This window comes from Melopsittacus undulatus, chromosome 6, assembly GCF_012275295.1.
Source record: "Melopsittacus undulatus isolate bMelUnd1 chromosome 6, bMelUnd1.mat.Z, whole genome shotgun sequence".
In the NCBI taxonomy this organism is placed as follows: Eukaryota; Metazoa; Chordata; class Aves; order Psittaciformes; family Psittaculidae; genus Melopsittacus; species Melopsittacus undulatus.
In genome coordinates this window covers 5,703,513-5,721,608 of record NC_047532.1, presented here as the reverse complement: position 1 = coordinate 5,721,608, position 18,096 = coordinate 5,703,513, and the positions used below count along the sequence as shown (strand labels likewise).

The 18,096-nt window shown below is 46.9% G+C and overlaps 1 protein-coding gene across 1 annotated transcript in view; it reads left to right on the top strand.

The window, feature by feature from the left end:
• Positions 1-5,651: 5,651 nt before the first annotated feature.
• ARHGEF9 (Cdc42 guanine nucleotide exchange factor 9) overlaps positions 5,652-18,096 on the top strand; it is a 47,295-nt gene continuing 34,850 nt past the window's right edge. The window contains 3 exon segments of the mRNA XM_034063619.1: positions 5,652-5,843; positions 13,240-13,419; positions 15,365-15,597. Coding sequence (XP_033919510.1) covers positions 5,769-5,843; positions 13,240-13,419; positions 15,365-15,597 — 488 coding nt within the window. The 5' untranslated portion in view covers positions 5,652-5,768.

The following is an 18,096-nucleotide window of genomic DNA, read 5'->3' as shown; positions in this document are numbered from 1 at the left end:
GCGATGCTTGTTTGCTCTTCTCTCCTTTGTGGATGGTACAGCCTTGGGCTGTCTTTACACGATAGAGTACAAATTCATTGGTGCATACCAGTGCTTTCCACATCCACTCAAAAACTACACTTAGTATTTGTAAGGATGAATTTAGAGCCCAGGATAATAGCCCAGTGCTGCACATGCATCGATTGTTGTACCTTAAGGTTTCCTTTAGAAAATACAGTAAGTCTTAAAAACAAAGTTTTGATTGCAGAGCCAGCATCACATCTCCAAATAGCGAGGCCCAAGTGAGATTCAAGCACTCCAAACAAAGGAAATCAAATGGCATCATGTTTGGGCTCTGGCATGTTTCCACTGAGAAAGAAATAAAACCATGAAAGCTTATGGATGTTTAGTGCTATGGAATCTTCCCCCAAAGACGTGGCAGAATGCACCCACCCTGGGCAGAGCAAGGGATTGATTTTGTTATAAAGCTCTCCTTAATCTCTTTGGATACCATGAGGCAGACAGAGTTCACCAGAATATATTTCTTCTCACCTCAACCTCCTCCTGCCTTATATTACTGAGCTAAGCTAACGGGCAGAGCTGGGGTTGAGAAGGTTTTCTGCAACTTCATGTGTTGCCCTTTGACTTGGTTGGCCATGAGAATGAAGGGCAATGATTCCCCTAAAAGCCTGAGTAAGATGGTGTATAATTCTATGCTCCATGCCTCTTACATAGGAGGAACTGCAGGGGTGGATCAGTGCAGCAATGCTCCTTGTTCTCTCTCATCGTTGCCAAGCTTTCCCCAAGTGTTGTAATTTTAGATTGATTTTCCTGCTGAAAAAGCTGCCTTTGACCCACTTTATTTTCTGATGCTGAAGGAGAAGTGCTAGATGGATTGGTGTAAGCTTTTAAGGCACTGTTCAGAAGCAGACTCTAACCCCAGGGTCTTGTCTTAGTGCCCAGCAGCTCATGCATTTTATTGGATAGGTGGGATTACCTTTTGTTTGTAGGAGTTGGCTACTCTGTATTGCAGGGGTAGCTCTGAGAACCAGCCACATCTTGCTGCCCATCAGCAAGGCAAAAAAAGGCCCTTTTTTTTTGCTTTTAAATCTCACTGCGTGCATAGGGAACTTGATACAACAGCACATCACTCACCTGCTTGTCCATCACTGCATCTACTGAGTGCCAATGGCAGCGGCATCAAGATGAGGTTTTCCAAAGAGAGGATGGGCTGAAGTGGCTGTTACCTGTGGGACAAGCAGGACAGTGTGTGCTGCAGTGTCTGCTGCAGTCACTGCCTTCCAAAGGAGATTTTATTCTCTCGTGGCAAATCCGGCATAAAAATAGCTGCTGGTAGAGGTATCATCCGCAGCGGAGCAGCAATCCAGGATGCGCTGCAGACAAACAGGGGCTTGTGTTGGGGTTTTAAAGTCAAGCAGCATTTTAGCATCCAAATGGGCTGATTGCAGATACCATTATCATGACAGCTCATGTCAGTCAGCTCAGCAGGCACCAGATCCCCAAAGGTTCAAGTGCTGGCACTGGGGCCCTTCCCCATATGGGCTGACTGCAGGTACAGAACCAATGTTTTGAGGCCATTCTTTGAAGCAGGCAAACTGGTCACAAATCTTCACAGCCCCATCCCTGTCCTCTGCCAAACTGGTCATGAATGAAGATCCAGCCTCTGGTGAGGTTCTGCAGGAGCTGCTGAGCTTCTGCTTGTCCCTGTTTTGCATCATACGTAGCATCACACAGTGAGGACTTTTGGGATTTAGGAAATAGGGCCCTAGCTCAGGTATTTTGGTGGTCATAGTGTATCCAGTTTATTGCAAGCAAGTTTTGCTACATGGTGGAACTCCAGCCCATGGGAGTCTGTACATTTAAACTGGAGGAAACAGGGAGCAAACACAGGTCAAGTTCTTTGGAGCTGTGTTCACCTTTCACAGATACAGAATGTGAAGCTGTCCCTATAGAGTCCCTGTTTTCTCCTTTTCCAGAAAGGAGTGAAGGGTATTTCTCATCTCAGATAAAGGGAACTTCTGAGGCTAGGAGCGAGGAGTTTTAGAGAGGAGAAGAGCTGGAAGTGGGTTTGCCTGAAGCTGGGGAGTTGTGGGAAGAGCAGAGAAGGTACCAAAGACCCTGTGAACTGGAGGGAAGTGAAGGATGGTGAGGCTGGAGCCAGATTACAGAGGAAGAAATTCAGGATGTTGGAGAAAACAGTGGTAGCACCACAGGAGGGAAAATCTACTTGCTTCAGCTTTCTTTCCTTCTGCTGCCAGATGTCCTGTTCCTTGTCCTGCAAGAGGGTACAGGGATTTTCTGTGTTTCACACCAAATGGAATCCCAGCCACAGTCCCACTCTTCCTCATGGAAAGGGCACACAGAAGGGCAGTGAGGCTGGGACTGGTCAGGGCAGGAGGACAGGCAGCATCCCCATGTGCCAGGTTCTCACCTCCTCTCTGATGACAGTGAAGGGAGAAGCATCTGCCCTTGGGCATTTGTAAAGCCCAGGACAGCCTGTGCTTCCTCCTGAGGGCAGAGAGAGGCTGTGCTGGATCACTGGAGAGACATGCGGAGACGGATGATGTTTTACTTATGCAAAGCTCTGCACCATGAGCCCTACTTGATTGCAAATAAGCAAGTGATCTTTTTAATCCAGTGCAGAGTCCAACAGAGCATGCATATAAAACAGTGCACGTGGCTGAAAGCAAGGGCACAGCACTAGAGAACCACCAGAAGAAGGGAGGGGATAAACCCTGCAGCTCATGGGGTGGCTCTGCTGAGCAGGAGTGGTTTGGTGGGTGAACCAGTCCCAAGGCAGAGTTATGGGAGTGACCACTGTTTGATAGCAGGTTCTGGTGAAGTTTGAGCTGCTCACATTGATATCTGTTATAAAGTCAATGGTGAGCAGAGATTCAGGGGAATGGCAGCAGCTCTGGAAGGATCTGCCAGTATCATTAATCTGCCACAGGATTTAATTGTGAGCTAGAATCCGGGATGGCACATTATCTGCTAGTTTTGTCCTTGTGAATATCCAATGGAAGGAGATTAATAATCCAGATGGCTGGTAAAATGTTTGTTTTATCATGCTTTGTGATTATTATGAGACTGTCAGCCCTCAGAGCCTATTCAAGTAAAATGTCCTCTATATACAGTGTGTGCATTCAGCAGTCTAAATATATAATAATTACAGGTCAGCTCATGTTGGAACGGTGCCATTTGGTGATTTTATGCACCATTTGGGGATAGCTGCAAGTTGATAAATCACATTTCTATAGCTTTTATATCATAGAATGGATGGGTTGGATGGGACCTTAAAGCTCATCCAGTTCCAACCCCTGCCACAGGCAGATACCTTCCACTAGAGTAGGTTGCTCCAAGCCCCATCCAATGTAGTGAACACCCTACTTAGAGGTGACTGTGGACTGGGCACCTAGGAACCTTTGCAGCATTGTCTGAATCAACTAAATATGACATTTAATGTTACTGGGAAAAACCAGTGTCACCCCCAGTTTGCCTCTTCCACCTTCCTGTCGCCTGCAGCATACCACCCTTGTGGTTTGAGCAAGCAGGTCAGTGAAGCAGAGAGGATCTGGCCTGGGGTGCTGGTGTTGGGTCAGGGGACACATTAACACTTCAGGTGCAGCCTTCCCTTGGCCCAAAGCAGCCCAGCTCCTTCTCAGCACAGGCACAAGAGGATTTGAGAGCTTGAAGCTGGAAAACCAACTATACTGTGTCACACCAAAGGTCTGTCTGGCCAAATTGTTGTTTATGGATCATGGAGTTATGGAATGGCTTAGGTTGGAAGGGACCTCAAAGCTCATCCAGTTCCAACCCCTACCACAGACAGGGACCCCTTCCACTAGAGCAGCTTTCTCCAAGCTCCTGTGTCCAACCTGGCCTTGAACACTGCCAGGGATGGGGCAGCCACAGCTTCTCTGGGCACCCTGTGCCAGCGCCTCAGCACCCTCACAGGGAAGAGCTTCCTGATATGAGTGCAGGAGTTTGGTGAGTTCAAAGTTATTCATGTAAGGCCATTTTTCAGGGTATGCATGAGCTTTCTGAGCCCTCCACTTGAACATAAAGTCTGCCAGGCTCAAAAATATTGATGACAAATGTCACTGTAAGGTGGATTATCCCCTTTAGAGATGCAGAGAACCTCCACCAGTTGAAGTGATTGGCCCAGGGTCAGCAGTGTTGCTGCCAAGATACCTCATCTCTGTGAGTCATGATCCAGACTTCAAGTGATCCCCTGAAGAATGATCCTCGCTTGAATTAGGTGGAATTTCAGAGGTTAAGACAGAAAGCAGGAGTGTTTGAGCAGCACAGTGGGATTAATCCTTTCAGCGGCTGAGGCTGCAGAGCATGGGGATGAAGCACGTTCAGCTTCTTCTGTTGCTGATAAAATTGCTGCGTTTGTTTTTAATCTAAAGTAGAAGTCATCTCGATTAGAACTGTGGGTTGGGAACATGAATCCTAGCAGGAAGGAGCGAAGATTTCATTAAGGAAATAAGCAGGTCTCCCGAGATTCCCAGATGTGGCAGTGGGGAGTGTTCCTGCAGTGCACGAAAGGCAAAAGAACTGAGGGTTTCAGAAATCATGACGTTTGTAAGCTTGCTGTTTGCCTTCAGGTTCCCAAGCCTGTAGGATTCCTGCTCTTGGGCATTTCCCTCTACTGTTCTTAGATCTGTCCTGCCTTATTTTGTAAATGAAAATGGAATTTTCTGTCATGATCACTTGACTCCAGGAGGTTAAGCTTTAAAAATCCCAGTTTTCTCTTAGTTTACAAGTTCATGTATGGTTTTTGTTTCATGATGGAAACTCAGTGTGCTGAAAATGCAGTGGTCCTTTTCAGGTATGTGGGGGGAATTTGTTCCAGTTTGGAGTGTTTGGTGCTTAGAGGTGCTTGGCACCCCATCCACAGCTGCCCTCAGCCCCCAGGTTTGAGGACACGTGTTCAGCCGCTCTGATCTCTGCGTGGTTCAGGGATCAGCACCTGAGGATGCTGAGATTGGGCATTTGCCCGAGTGGAAAGGCTCTTCATGTGAAATGATGAGGAAAGCTGCTGTGAAATGAAAATCAATGCTCATTCACAAATCCTGGCCTGGGAGGTTTACAGAAACAGCAGTGCCACAACCCAGTCAGCCTGGGCTGCCAATCACATTCCTGCAGGTTCTGAACCTTCTGAGATCAGTCACCTGCAAAGAGCTTATCCCTCCTCCCAGAGGTTTCCTCCTGGTTGGACAGACCCCAGCTGATGGTGTGTGGGAACTGGCCAAGCAGAGCTGTACCCCAGTAACTGCCATTTCCTTTTGGTTGCTCTGGTTTATGTGTGTACATCCTGGTTCAGACCACCTGACAGCATCCAACAGTCCAGTTACATTTCACATGATTATTTTACGTTTGGGGTCAAAACTGCCAATACTTGAAATCCACTTGCTTAGGAGAGGAGCTTGGCAGTGTGCAGGGAACCATTTGGGGCTGGTTGCACCAGTGTGAATGAAAAGGGACTGCCTGGGCTGAAGGCTACTGAGGACACCACTGGCAAGAGCATCGCTGTTGCTGTAAGGAGGAAGTTGGTCCAGTATCTCCCCGTGTCCTGCAGCCCAAGCCTTTCACTTGTTTGCTTCCTGATGCTTTAAGCCTGTTTCTCTCCCCTCTTCCCCTCACAGCTATGGGTAAACCAAGAAGATGGTGTGGAGGAGGGAACCAGCGACGTGCAGAATGGCCACTTGGATCCAAGCGCCGACTGTCTGTGTCTCGGCAGGACCGTCCAGAACCGAGACCAGATGAGAGCCAATGTCATCAATGAAATCATGAGTACGGAGCGCCACTACATCAAGCACCTCAAGGACATCTGTGAGGTACAGTGGGGGTTGTGGAGCTGGGGTCCTGCAGCAGGATGTGAGGTGGGCTGTTGAAAGCTTGAGGTCTGGGTTTGTCTTTGGGTGATGGGGGAAAAAGATGCAGTGGGTTTGAGTCCTGTGTCTAACAGAGAAGCAGCATCTGTCAGTATTGGTACACTGGATCTGATCATTACCTTGAGTTTGTGTTAACTGAAAGTACAATTTTCTGACCAGTTTTCCATACCTCTTTGACTAAACAATGATGAGGTTGACATCATTCAAGCGGTCTTCTTAATTAAAACCCAATGCTTTTGAACTTGTGATTGAGGAAATGAGGCTGTAATTAGACCAACCAGTTACCCATTTCTTCTGTGTCTTTCATACTGGGCTCAGTATGGGTTCAGTATTTCACCTGCCTCAGGATGGCCCCCACTTGCCTTTTATTATGGTGAGACTGAGAGCAAAATGTTCTCACCATGGGAAATGAAGTATGTTTTATCCAGTGTAGGGGGACCAGCAAGCAAATGGACTTTGGTGACTGACCCTCAACTTGGTTCTTCTTCATGATGTTACAATTAACCTCTACTACCCTTTACAGTCCTGCAGTATACAGAATTAGATCTGTGAGCTGAGCCCAAAGGACAGTGCATGTGGTGCTGGGTTTTCAGGAAGGGGAATGCATGGTGTTGCAGGACAGCTTGGGCTTCATGTGCAGGGGCTATACTTATCACTAAAGACAGAAGTTTGTTAGCACTAAAACTAAAGCCCGTGGCTTTCAGCTCATCCCTCTGAATGTCTGGGATTTAGTGAGGCTGTGCCTAGTCTTTGCAGAGTCAATGTGGTGAAGCCTCCTGGGAATTCTGCTTAGAAACATGTCTTCCTCCCTTCATACTGCTGCTTCCCTACTGACGAGGCAAAGCCATCCAAAACGCATCTGTGACGCTTTTCAAAGATGGAAGAGTCTTGGGATTTCAGTTTGGAAACAAATGAGCTTAATTTCACTGTGCTATTTCCGTCAGAGGGCTTTGCACTGAGGAAGGGAAGAACTGCAGGAACTTTTCCACATGTCATTTCTTTTCCTGTGTTTGCATTTTTCTGATGAAATAGAATCATAGAATCATAGAATAGTTAGGATTGGAAAGGACCTCAAGATCATCCAGTTCCAACCCCCCTGCCATGGGCAGGGACACCTCACACTAAACCATATCACCCAAGGCTTCATCCAACCTGGTCTGAAACTGCTAGGGATGAAGCATTCACAACTCCCTGGGCAACCCATTCCAGTACCTCACCACCCTACAGTAAAAGAATTTCTTCCTTATATCCAGTCTAAACCTCTGCTGTTTAAGTTTCAACCTATTACCCCCTTCCTATCACTACAGTCCCTAATGAATAGTCCTCCCCAGCATCCCTGTAGGCCCCCTTCAGATACTGGAAGGCTGCTATGAGGTCTCTACGCAGCCTTCTCTTCTCCAGGCTGAACAGCCCCAACTTTCTCAGCCTGTCTTCATACGGGAGGTGCTCCAGTCCCTGATCATCCTCGTGGCCTCCTCTGGACTTGTTTTAACAGTTCCATGTCCTTTTTATGTTGAGGACACCAGAACTACACACAATGCTCCAGGTGAGGTCTCCTGAGAGCAGAGTAGAGGGGCAGGATCACCTCCTTTGACCTGCTGGTCACGCTGCTGTTGATGCAGCCCAGGATACGGTTGCTTTCTGGGCTGTAAGCACACACTGCAGCCGGCTCATGTTCATTTTCTCATTGACCAACACCCCCAAGTCCTTCTCCACAGGACTACCATGAATTTCCTTTTTGCCCAACCTGTAGCTGTGCCTGGGATTGCTCCGACCCAGGTGTAGGACCTTGCACTTGGCATGGTTAAACTTCATGAGGTTGGCATCAGCCCACATCACAAGTGTGTCAAGGTCCCTCTGAATGGCATTCCTTCCCTCTAGCATATCAACATAACCACACAGCTTGGTGTCATCGGCACACTAAACAAGGTCCCTTCAAATTCTAACCATTGTATGATAAATAAACTTTAACATGCATTTCTGGCCATGTCAATCTGATTTTGCCAAATCAGATTCTCAGAAGGCACAGGTAGGTGTATCTGCAGTGATGTGTGTGGGGTAGCACTGGTTTACAGCACCTAATGATACGTCCCAGATAGGAAAGAGATCTCTTAAGGCTTGTTCTTTACTCTCTATGATGCAAAATAATGTTGAGGGGATAAATCTTACCTCCAGGTAGAGCACCAGGAAATGATTCAGCTGCTTCTCTTAAAGAAGGAAAAGGACTGACATGGGCATTCTCATCTGCAAAGTGATGGGCTGTCCCTTGCTGAAGAGAGCCTCATTGTGCTCAGTTTAATCAGAGCAATCCGTTTGCCTCGAGAAGGCTGGGAGACAGCTCAGTCATCTCAGGCACTTCAGCATTGCATGACATGACTGTTTCTGTTTGTGCTTGAGAGGAGGGGGGCTAGAGGTGGAGAGACAGGGGCTGGTTTGAGCTCCTCCCCCCACACTGCTGGCGGGATGTGTTGGAGGTGTTATTTGTGCTGAGGAAGAAGTGGACCGCTGACAGCCGCTGATGAACACAAGGGCTGGTGACAGTGCAAATTCCCGCTTCCCTTTGCTTTTTTATTATAAAGTTGTCAGGACAAACAGCAGCAGTATGACGTATTAGAGGGGATGAAAGAGGAGTTGTGGCTGGGTGGTGAAGGCTGAGCCTGATTTAGTGCTGAGTTTAGCAGTGAGCAGTTATGTTCTTGCTGCTGAGCTGTAATGAATAACAAATCCCAATACCATTGAGGCACCTTAAGATGTTGTCAGAGGACGCAGCCCTTGCTAGGTGATTAAGAGCCCTCCAATTGCTCTTTTCTGCTTCAAGATGTATTTCCACTATCTGCTACTATATTATTATAGACCATGTTATTATTCATAATACCCATAGTTCTCTGCCAAGTGAGGAGCTCATGAGCTTGCCAGCACCAGAATGAAATGACCTGTGCAAGCCAAGACCTGCATGAAGCAGCTGGCTTGGAGGGGACCTCCCTGTCACACAGAACGTCTGCCCTGAACAATGCTGCTGTGTCCTGGCTTCGAGTACAAAGGCCTGACTGCTGCTTGGTGAAAGATTCCCATGAAGATTCTTACTAGGGGTAAAAAGTGGGGTGTTTCCCAGGTTGCATTACTAGGAGTGGATGGATCAATGTTCTGAAATACAACCAAGAAGAAAAGAAAGAAAAAAGGATTTGGCCTTAAGGAAATATCCAGTAATAGGAGTTTTAGGCTTAGAGCTTAGGAAAATCATAGAATCCTAGAATGGTTGGGGACTGCAGAAAGCTCTTTGGATCAGTGGGGATAGACACACTCCATAGATCTATTCCTCAGTGTGCAATTTGTAGGTATCTCTCACTGCCTGTTTGTGCACACCCTGCTTTTGTGTTCTGAAGCTGCCTGCTTCTTGCCCTTTAGAGGACCAGGCTTGTGTTCCTGCTGGACTTGAGTTTACATTTTAGGTGAGCCCCAGGGCAATCACAGCGCCTGACATTCAGTGCTTGCTCTAGACCACTATTTGAACAAGTGCTTTAGAGTCCTGACAGCCCAGGACCAGACATGGCTGTAGTTTGCTTTTTCAATCCAAACAGATTCAGCTTTGTTCTTCTGCTTATTTCTGTTATGTGCATATCAGCACAGTGCTCACCTTGCTGCTGTGAGCACTGCTCTAGAGAGCAGTGTTTTTATAGCCCAGATGGTGCTGGTCCAAACCAAGGGGTGATCTACAGGACAGTATAAACAGCCCCAAATTGGCTCAGAGATGGCAACAAACTGGAGTATCATCACAGCTACCTTTGAAGGTAGAACCTGCAGTGGCTGTCTCCTTATTCTCTCCTTCACCTTGCTCTCAGCTGGACAAGAAGAAGATGGTTGGATTGGCCACCTCTCCTGACTGTCTCTAAACCCACTGTGCGGTGAAGAAAACTTAGCACTTAACCTCCTGCAAATACTTTCCAACTTTGGCCTGTACTTCAGGGACTACATGGAAAAGTACTTTAAAGAGAGACGGTTTGACAGCTATTTTTAGGTTTTCATTGAGCAAAATGCTCTCCAACATCTGCTCATCAGTCAGTTATCCCTTCTCTGAGCAAACCTGACGGGATGAGCAGAAGGAAGATGACATTGTTTTATGTAACAGAAGTAAATTTACTGGAAAAACTCTGCAGCAGCCTTCTAGCTGGCTCTTGCTGCCTGTTCTATATAAATCTTCAGTCTCCCCTTTGCTGGCTTGTGCTGGAAACCAGCCTTCCAAATGCACAAGCTGGATAGAGGATAAGACTTGGGAACTCTGTGAGTTTTCTTTTCCCTGTGGCTTTATAGGTGCCTGTTTGAAAATGTGCTTCTTCAGCTTCTCCAAAGCACATGGCTCGGATGGAGCAATGAACCAGCACAGGAGAATAGGGAATGTTCAAGGCAGTAGCTGCAGCCAATAGCAACCCCAGGGCTGAAAGATGTTCCCCTAAACCGTGCAGTGAGTGAGTTCACAGAGCAGCATGTGAGGGGGGAAGCTGCCTTGCAGGCAGCCTGCAGCAGGGCAAAGGTCCAACACAAACACCTCTGGAGGCACTCACTTAGTGTGCTGAGACACCAAAGCCAGTGTCAGAAAGAGCCTGGCCTCATGGGCAGGTGAACATCTGCTTTCTTTGTGTTTTATCTGTGATAAGCAGGTAAACATGAAAAACTGCATAGAAAAGATACTCTGCATTATTCCTTGCTATTTTGAATTTGTATTTGTCCTGCAACATGGGAACCAGCCTGCTCCCATTCCTCCTGGCCTTGAAAAATGAGAGGGAAACCCAGGAAAATGAGTCATCAAGGAGGGCTCCTGGAAGAAGAGAGACCTAGATTTAGTACATGCAGAATGTATTCCATAACCCAAGCTTCTCAGCTGAAAAAGCCAGGAATTTCAGGGTAGTGGCATTCCTTCTAGCAAAGCTGGACATCACAGAGGTTGGGTCTTTGCCAGGTCGGCTACAGTTGTATTTCTCATTCATCTCTGTGAGTTCTCCCTCCCAGGACCCACATGGTGAGACTGAAGGACAGTTTATTATAGCGTTCCAATAGTTTGCATTGTGGACCAGCAGCTGCATGTCACCAGCTGGCAGTTCCTCTGTGTGACTAAGCATCTAGAGTGCCCAAATATAGCCTTTTAACTGGAGCTGCTGGCATTTTTTTCTGCCTTTGTTTTCTTTTTCTCTTCCTATATAATAAAGGCAGCCAAAGTCATCTCATGATGCCTGCCTTGTTATTTCTCTTCAGTCAGAGGCACAGTCCTGACCAGGCCAACATCAGATACTTGCCTTGCAAAATCTGTAGTCTGAATGATGCAGGCAGGTGAAGCACAAGGGGGATAAGTGATGTGCTCCGTGTCACAGATGGTGGCAGAGCCACAAATTCAGCCCAGACACCAGAGCCTCCATGTATCACCCTCTGTGCTCAACCACTTGTGCTTCAGGCAAAGTGTGTTTGAAAAAGTCTCATGATTGAAGTCCTCAAAGGTGCTCCAAGGGCTGGAGCAGCTCTGCTCTGGAGCCAGGCTGGGAGAGCTGGGCTGGTTCAGCCTGGAGAAGAGAAGGCTCCTGAAGGGGAGACCTGAGAGCAGCTCCAGTGCCTAAAGGGGCTGCAGGAAACCTGGTGAGGGGCTTTGGACAAGGGCCTGTAGGGACAGGACAAGGGGAATGGCTTTAACCTGCCCGAGGGGAGACTGAGATGAGCTCTTAGACAGAAGCTCTTCCCTGTGAGGGTGCTGAGGAGCTGGCACAGGGTGCCCAGAGAAGCTGTGGCTGCCCCATCCCTGGCAGTGTTCAAGGCCAGGTTGGATAAGGGGGCTTGGAGCAGCTGCTCCAGTGGAAGGTGTCCCTGCCTGTGGCAGGGGTTGGAGCTGGATGAAATTTTAGCTGAAGCAAGGATGGTGAGTTCATGGATAAGGCAGGGTCAGCACAACAGGAGGCAGACACAACTTGCTGTGTTACCCTTTTTGCCAGAACATTGATCCCTTTGGTCTTTTTAGGTCAGGAAGTCTTCAGAGCAGTGCTCGCCTACCAGTTTGTGTTTGTGTGCTGTCCAGCTAAGCTCAGTCTCAGTGGGCATCGTGGGCTGTTGAAGAAGCAGCAAGGAGGATGTTTATTATTGCTCTGGACACTCTCTCCATGCAGGAGATCTGAATTGTTTCCAAACCTCCTGCAGGTTCATTCTGTGATTCTGGAGACTTTATTTAAACTCTCCACATCCTGGTTCTTTCTCTTTCTTTCTCCACTTGACTTTAATGTGTGTAGACTCAAGGGAGCCTGCTGTTTGTACAGAGAAGGGTACAAAGCCTTCTGTCCTACTGAAAAAGGGAAGAAAAGCAGTGAAAGATGATTTTTGAGAAAACAGGAGAAAAAAAACCTGCTTGTTTTGCATTGTTTGAAATAGCACATCTGCACTAAGGGAATAGAGGGTACAGAAAAATGCTGTTGCTTTCTTCTAGATGGCATTGATCATCAGCTCGGGCTGCTCCCCCTGGGCTCCCTTGCTTGGGCAAGCCAGAACTTCTACCCTCCTACTGCATCGCCTTTGGGGTTCCCAACCATCATAGGACAAAAGCCTTCCTGCTTTCATCTTGGACTCGGGAAGATGAATAATGTGGTGGGATAGTCCATGTTGGAATCAACAAGTCAAGTCAGGGAACACTTGAAGAGCATTTGCCTTCAGTATTTCACTTGGTGCTGAAGCAATGAGGATGGTGGCACCCTCCATACCTGCTTCCTAGACCAAGGGACATTAATAGACAGTCACACATTAACAGAATCCCAGCCTGGTTTGGTTGAAGGGACCTTAAAGCTCATCCAGTTCCAATCCCCTGCACTGGGCAGGGACACCTTCCACTAGACCAGGTTGCTCCAAGCCCCGTCCAACCTGGCCTTGAACACTGCCAGGCATGGGGCAGCCACAGCTTCTCTGGGCAATAGAGTGTTTCTCAGTGTGATCACAGAATCATAGAACTGTTTAGGTTGGAAAAGACCCCCAAGATCATGAAGTCCAACCACAGGCTATGAAGCCCTGGGTGTACTGGGTCTGGTGTGTCCTTAGCAAGAGCAGTGCTGTTGGTGTACTGTAGGATGCAGTAGGAACTTGCAAAGGAGATGCTGTCTATCAAAAACAGTACTCGTAGTGTCTCAAGGCAGGTTCTGTTTATTGCATGCTTACTGATAGAGAGGAGTTGATGGAGACTGTCATGTCATAGCAGTGGATTTTGTTTTCAGAGGCATCTTCTTGTGTTTAGTTGTTCCTTCCTCAAGAATAGTTTGGGAGCAGCCTCAGTGTGAATGTTTGGGCTATTTTATGGATTGTTCTTTCTTACTCCTTACAGGGTTACTTAAAGCAGTGCCGGAAGAGGAGGGATATGTTCAGTGATGAACAGCTAAAAATCATCTTTGGCAACATTGAAGATATCTACAGATTCCAGATGGGTTTTGTCCGGGACTTGGAGAAACAGTACAACAACGAGGACCCCCATCTCAGTGAAATTGGACCATGTTTCCTTGAACACGTGAGTGAATTGGGCATGTCTGTGGGGGAGTTTTGGGGTTGGTTTGGGGGGTTGGAAGGTGTAAGGGGGGAGTAACAGAAAAAGTCAGGAGGCAGGATCCACTCAGAATAACTTGTGCATCAATGCTGTTCTGGTTACATATCAGGGATTACTCCATGGCCCTCCATCTACTTCATGAGATGCAGAGGAGGGAAAATATGAAGTGAAGCAGTTGGATAACCCCCTAGAATATTTGAATCCCAGCACCTTTTAATATCCACCCTTAATCATGTCATGTAGGTGCTGTGTCCCTCACTCCCCACCCTCTTTTGCTCTTCAGAATATGACTTAAACCCACTCACAGGCCAGCCTAATCAGGTCATGGATGGCCAGAAGGTTGGAAGAGGTAAGAGAGTTCAGAGGAGTAAAAAGAGACCTTAGCTGTGCATTACACAGAAAAAGGAGAGGAGAGCAAACATCTGGGCTGTTCACTGTGGCACTGAGATGCACTTTCAAGGGCTGAAAACCCCATAGAGCTTCAGTTGCCTTCCCCTGCAAAGCTGTTGGGCTGGGTGGGGAGGTGCAGCTCAGGCTAAGTTCACACTGAACAGGATGTTTTAACTGACTATATAGCCCCGGAGGCTTGTGCCCAGCCCATTGTACTGTTCCATAGCCACATGCTACAGGAGCTGCTAAACTGACCAGTGCTGTAAATATGCCAGGAAATGTCAAGAAAATTACAGTTATGCAGTTCCAGACTTTCCTTTAGGGAGAATGAAGTGCTGTTACCAGAGCTCAGCTATGAGGTGCTCCAGCCCAGGAGGCAAGCCCTGCACTGTGCTACCTCATTACCTGCAGCCAGAGCTCAACTGGCAACAGTTTGCTTCTTATCAGAGAAATTTCTGATAGACATTCATGAAACTTCAGCAGGGCATCCCTGAACCTGCTCACAGCATCTCTTAAACATTGTTGATCTTCCAGTTGAAAAGCAGGTTTCTTGTTGAGAAGTTGCATGATGACATTAATATTGCTCATTGTTATCAGAGCCTGCCATCCCTGCTGCTTGCCTCCAAAGCAGTATCACATTCCATCTCTGTGCAAAAAAGATGCAGGGAATCTTGGTGAGAATCAGTAGCTGAAATTTCATGTCTTGAGGCTGTGCTGTCAATTTATGTAGAGTGACAATAGCAAGAATTACTGTGGTTATTCAGAGCAATATCTGACATTCCTCTGTCATCAAATATGGGCTGGAAGCTGGCTAATGAATTCCTGATAAATGAACCCTGTTTAGCCATTTGGGGGAACTGAGGGATGAGGACATTAAGATCCTGTTATGTGGATCTGCAAAGCATCTTGCTCCTTATCTCCTTCAGGAGGAGAAAAGTGTCAGCTCTTGGTCAGCTGTGGGGATGGGAAAGAAACCAGGCTCTGTTATTCCCAGGGAAGGCCCTCATGGGACTTAGAAATAAGAATTGCTGATCAGGTGCAACACAGTGGAACTTGAGTTCCCTGTTGGTAAAGGGAATTTCAAATATACCCAGCTCCTGAACACTTGCTAGTTGGAAAGGGCTCTAGAACTAACAAGGTTCTGGTCCTGTATTATCAAAGGCCAGAGCTCTGCTCTGTTCTACCTTAACCTTTTATAAGGTTGTCTTCTAGAAAGACAACCCCACTACACAATTTAACACTGAGAGCACCAACAACACTGCACAGGGCTTCACTTGAACACAGCCATTACAGAGACCTCAGCCACACGTCAATACACAGGTCCCTCTCTGCTTCCCTTTTTTACCAGTGCAAGCATGCAGCAGGAAAAGTCCTTCCTTTAGGATCATCACTTCCTCCTCCTGCTTAGGGTATTCTTTCTTCTTTAGTTGTAACATGTTCTTGTTGGCAATCTGGGTGATTGACTGCTCACAGCACTTGTCTGACATGTGCCCCCCTCTGTGTGTGTCCCTCTTCACAGCAAGATGGCTTCTGGATCTATTCGGAGTACTGTAACAACCATTTGGATGCATGCATGGAGCTTTCCAAGCTGATGAAAGACAGCAGGTACCAGCATTTCTTCGAAGCGTGTCGTCTGTTGCAGCAGATGATTGATATTGCCATAGATGGTTTCCTTCTGACACCAGTGCAGAAGATCTGCAAATACCCCCTGCAGCTCGCAGAGCTACTCAAGTACACTGCACAGGATCACAGGTATGCTGGTCTCCTGCTACACCAAAGGGTTCTGCTCACTGCTGCTTCATGTGGCCTCTGCGCACACACAGGGCTGGGTTTTTGCTGTCCAGCTCTTCTCCTCATGACATCTATTATAAATTGAAGCAGGGCAAAGGTTCAGCAGACAGTTAGAAAGCTTCTCAAAGCGCTGATTCTCAATGGAGCCAAACTCATCTCTGTTATAATCAGACATGTGAACTAATTACCCTTGGATGTACTTTCTGATGCTACCAGTTACACTTGAAAAATTGCCTAATTAGCATTCAGTGGTGAAAGGCTCCTTCCTTTGTCCTGAAGAGGACCTCAGCACACAGCAAATAGAGGGCCAGCACTCACAGCTCAAACCTGATTATGCTCAGATTTGGGGGGAATCCAGAACTTGCTCTGCCTTCAGCCTGACTCCACCTCTGGTTTTGCCACTGGGTTTAGGTTCAGAGGAGCACCAGCAGTTTGATTACTTCCCAACATTCCCAGGGTCTCTTGCTGCTGCTGAGGGCAATCAGGCTGACCCCCTGACTTAGTGTAAATCAGGAATAGTACCTGTGATATCACTTGAGATATACTGCTAAGAAAACAAAGTGAAAGAAGAATCAGGACCCCTAAGAGTGAATTTTCTCCTGCCTTTCCAATTAGCTTTCTTTTTTCCAAAATCCATTTAAAAGGAAGTGCTTTAGAGAACAAAAACAACCACGGATGTTTCAGAAACTTCTGCAACTATTTGGTTGGGTTTGTTTTTCCCCAAACTCAGCTCTGAAAGTGCAGAGAGATGTGATATAAGCGAAGAGATGCATTTGCTTTGACCTGATTCATGAGTTCGACTGATTCATGCTAGCTGAATACTCAGTTCAAAATCACCAACTTGGACAAGCATTTGGCCCCAGATCCAAATTCTGGTTTTTCTCTTCATAACAAGATCAAATCAGTCTTGGAGTGGATTCATGGGAACAAGGGTCTAAGAAAGCAGCTCTAGGATCCCAAATGTTGTGGCTTTTTGTCCTTACCAGCTATGTGATGTCCCCAACAGTATTTAGAGTGTGAATTCAGATGCGGCTTTACAATGAGAAGACATAAGGAGCCTCAGAGAGAAGAGATCTGTGTTTAAAGTGACTTTCTCTGAGCTATTTGGCAGCAATGCCAAAGGGGATGTGGACAGTGTGATTACACAGGGTTGAATTATTTGGAGAGTACATTCCTTTTTCCTTTGGGATGTTTTAAAAATGAAATGGGGTGGGTTGTACCACACTTCCCTGTGGTCTACCTCCTCCAATTCAAGTGTTCAAAGAGCCTGGGAGGGACTGATCCTTCAGGAAACCTATTTCACATCCCAGACAAGCTGAATGCAACAAAGAAGGAGAGTGAGACACACAGAATGTGTGATTCTGCACTGGGGCTGTGCAGAGAACCCAGGCTGCAGTGGTTGTCTGCTTGACATACAACTGTTTTTTGCTTTGGGACTGGGGCTAAGATAAGCAAAGCCTGAGGTGGGAAAAGCAAATAATCTTGGGGAGCATCATGATGTGACAATGTAAGACACTGGGAAAGCCATGTACCTGCAGGATGGGATACCATCAGGGTCAGCTATGAACAAAAGAAACTGAGAAGCCTCCCAGGGAGCTCAGGGGCCCGTTAACCAGGTGGTAAAATTGCCTTCATGCACTTGTAGTGTGACAGTGCTCATGGTGAGATTGAGAGTGGGAAACAGAAGCTAGAAAATTACAGATTAATACCATGAAGTCAGGCTCATCATTGGCTGAATTGGGAGTCTCTCAGGCATTCTGATTAGAATTTAGTGTGTAGAAAATACTGTTTGAATCAGTAAAACCATTTATGGAGTAAGGCAAAACTTGGAAAGGACGAGGAATTCTAATGAAAGCAAAGATGTCGGCTTCATCTGAGAGTGGGATATTGCATTCTGTTTCTTTTCTCTTTTCTTCTTCACTAACATCATACTTGGTAGAGCTGTGGATCTTCCCTGCACCAGTTCAGGACAGCAGAGCTGAAACAGGAAACCTGACCACTCTCCCCAACATTAGCATGTGATGTTTGGCAAGAGTCTAGGCTTGCATCCTGATTGAGCACTGGGAAGTGGTCATTCCAGCCCCAGTATAATTAACAGACCATGTCTACACCTTCATTTCATACTTAACGGCATCCCATCATTATTTCACTTGCTTCTGTTATTTTTCCTCTGAGTTTTTGCCACCTCTGCCACAAGCAGGGGCTAGGAGCCCAAAAAGTTCAGTCATGACTCTTCCTTCATTACTGCATGGGGTTTGCTCTTCAAACATAACATTAGAGTTAGTGAATTAGCATTACCAAGAAGAAAACCAGCTTGGCTGGCACTGACCCACCTCATGTGGAGGCAGGCACGGGGGTGTTTCAGAGCCTGGCTCCCTTCAGTTGCTGTTGTTTTGAGACTGGTTCATTGGAATGTTTCACAAAGCTGCATCTGTTCACCTCTTAGAGATTCACTCCAGC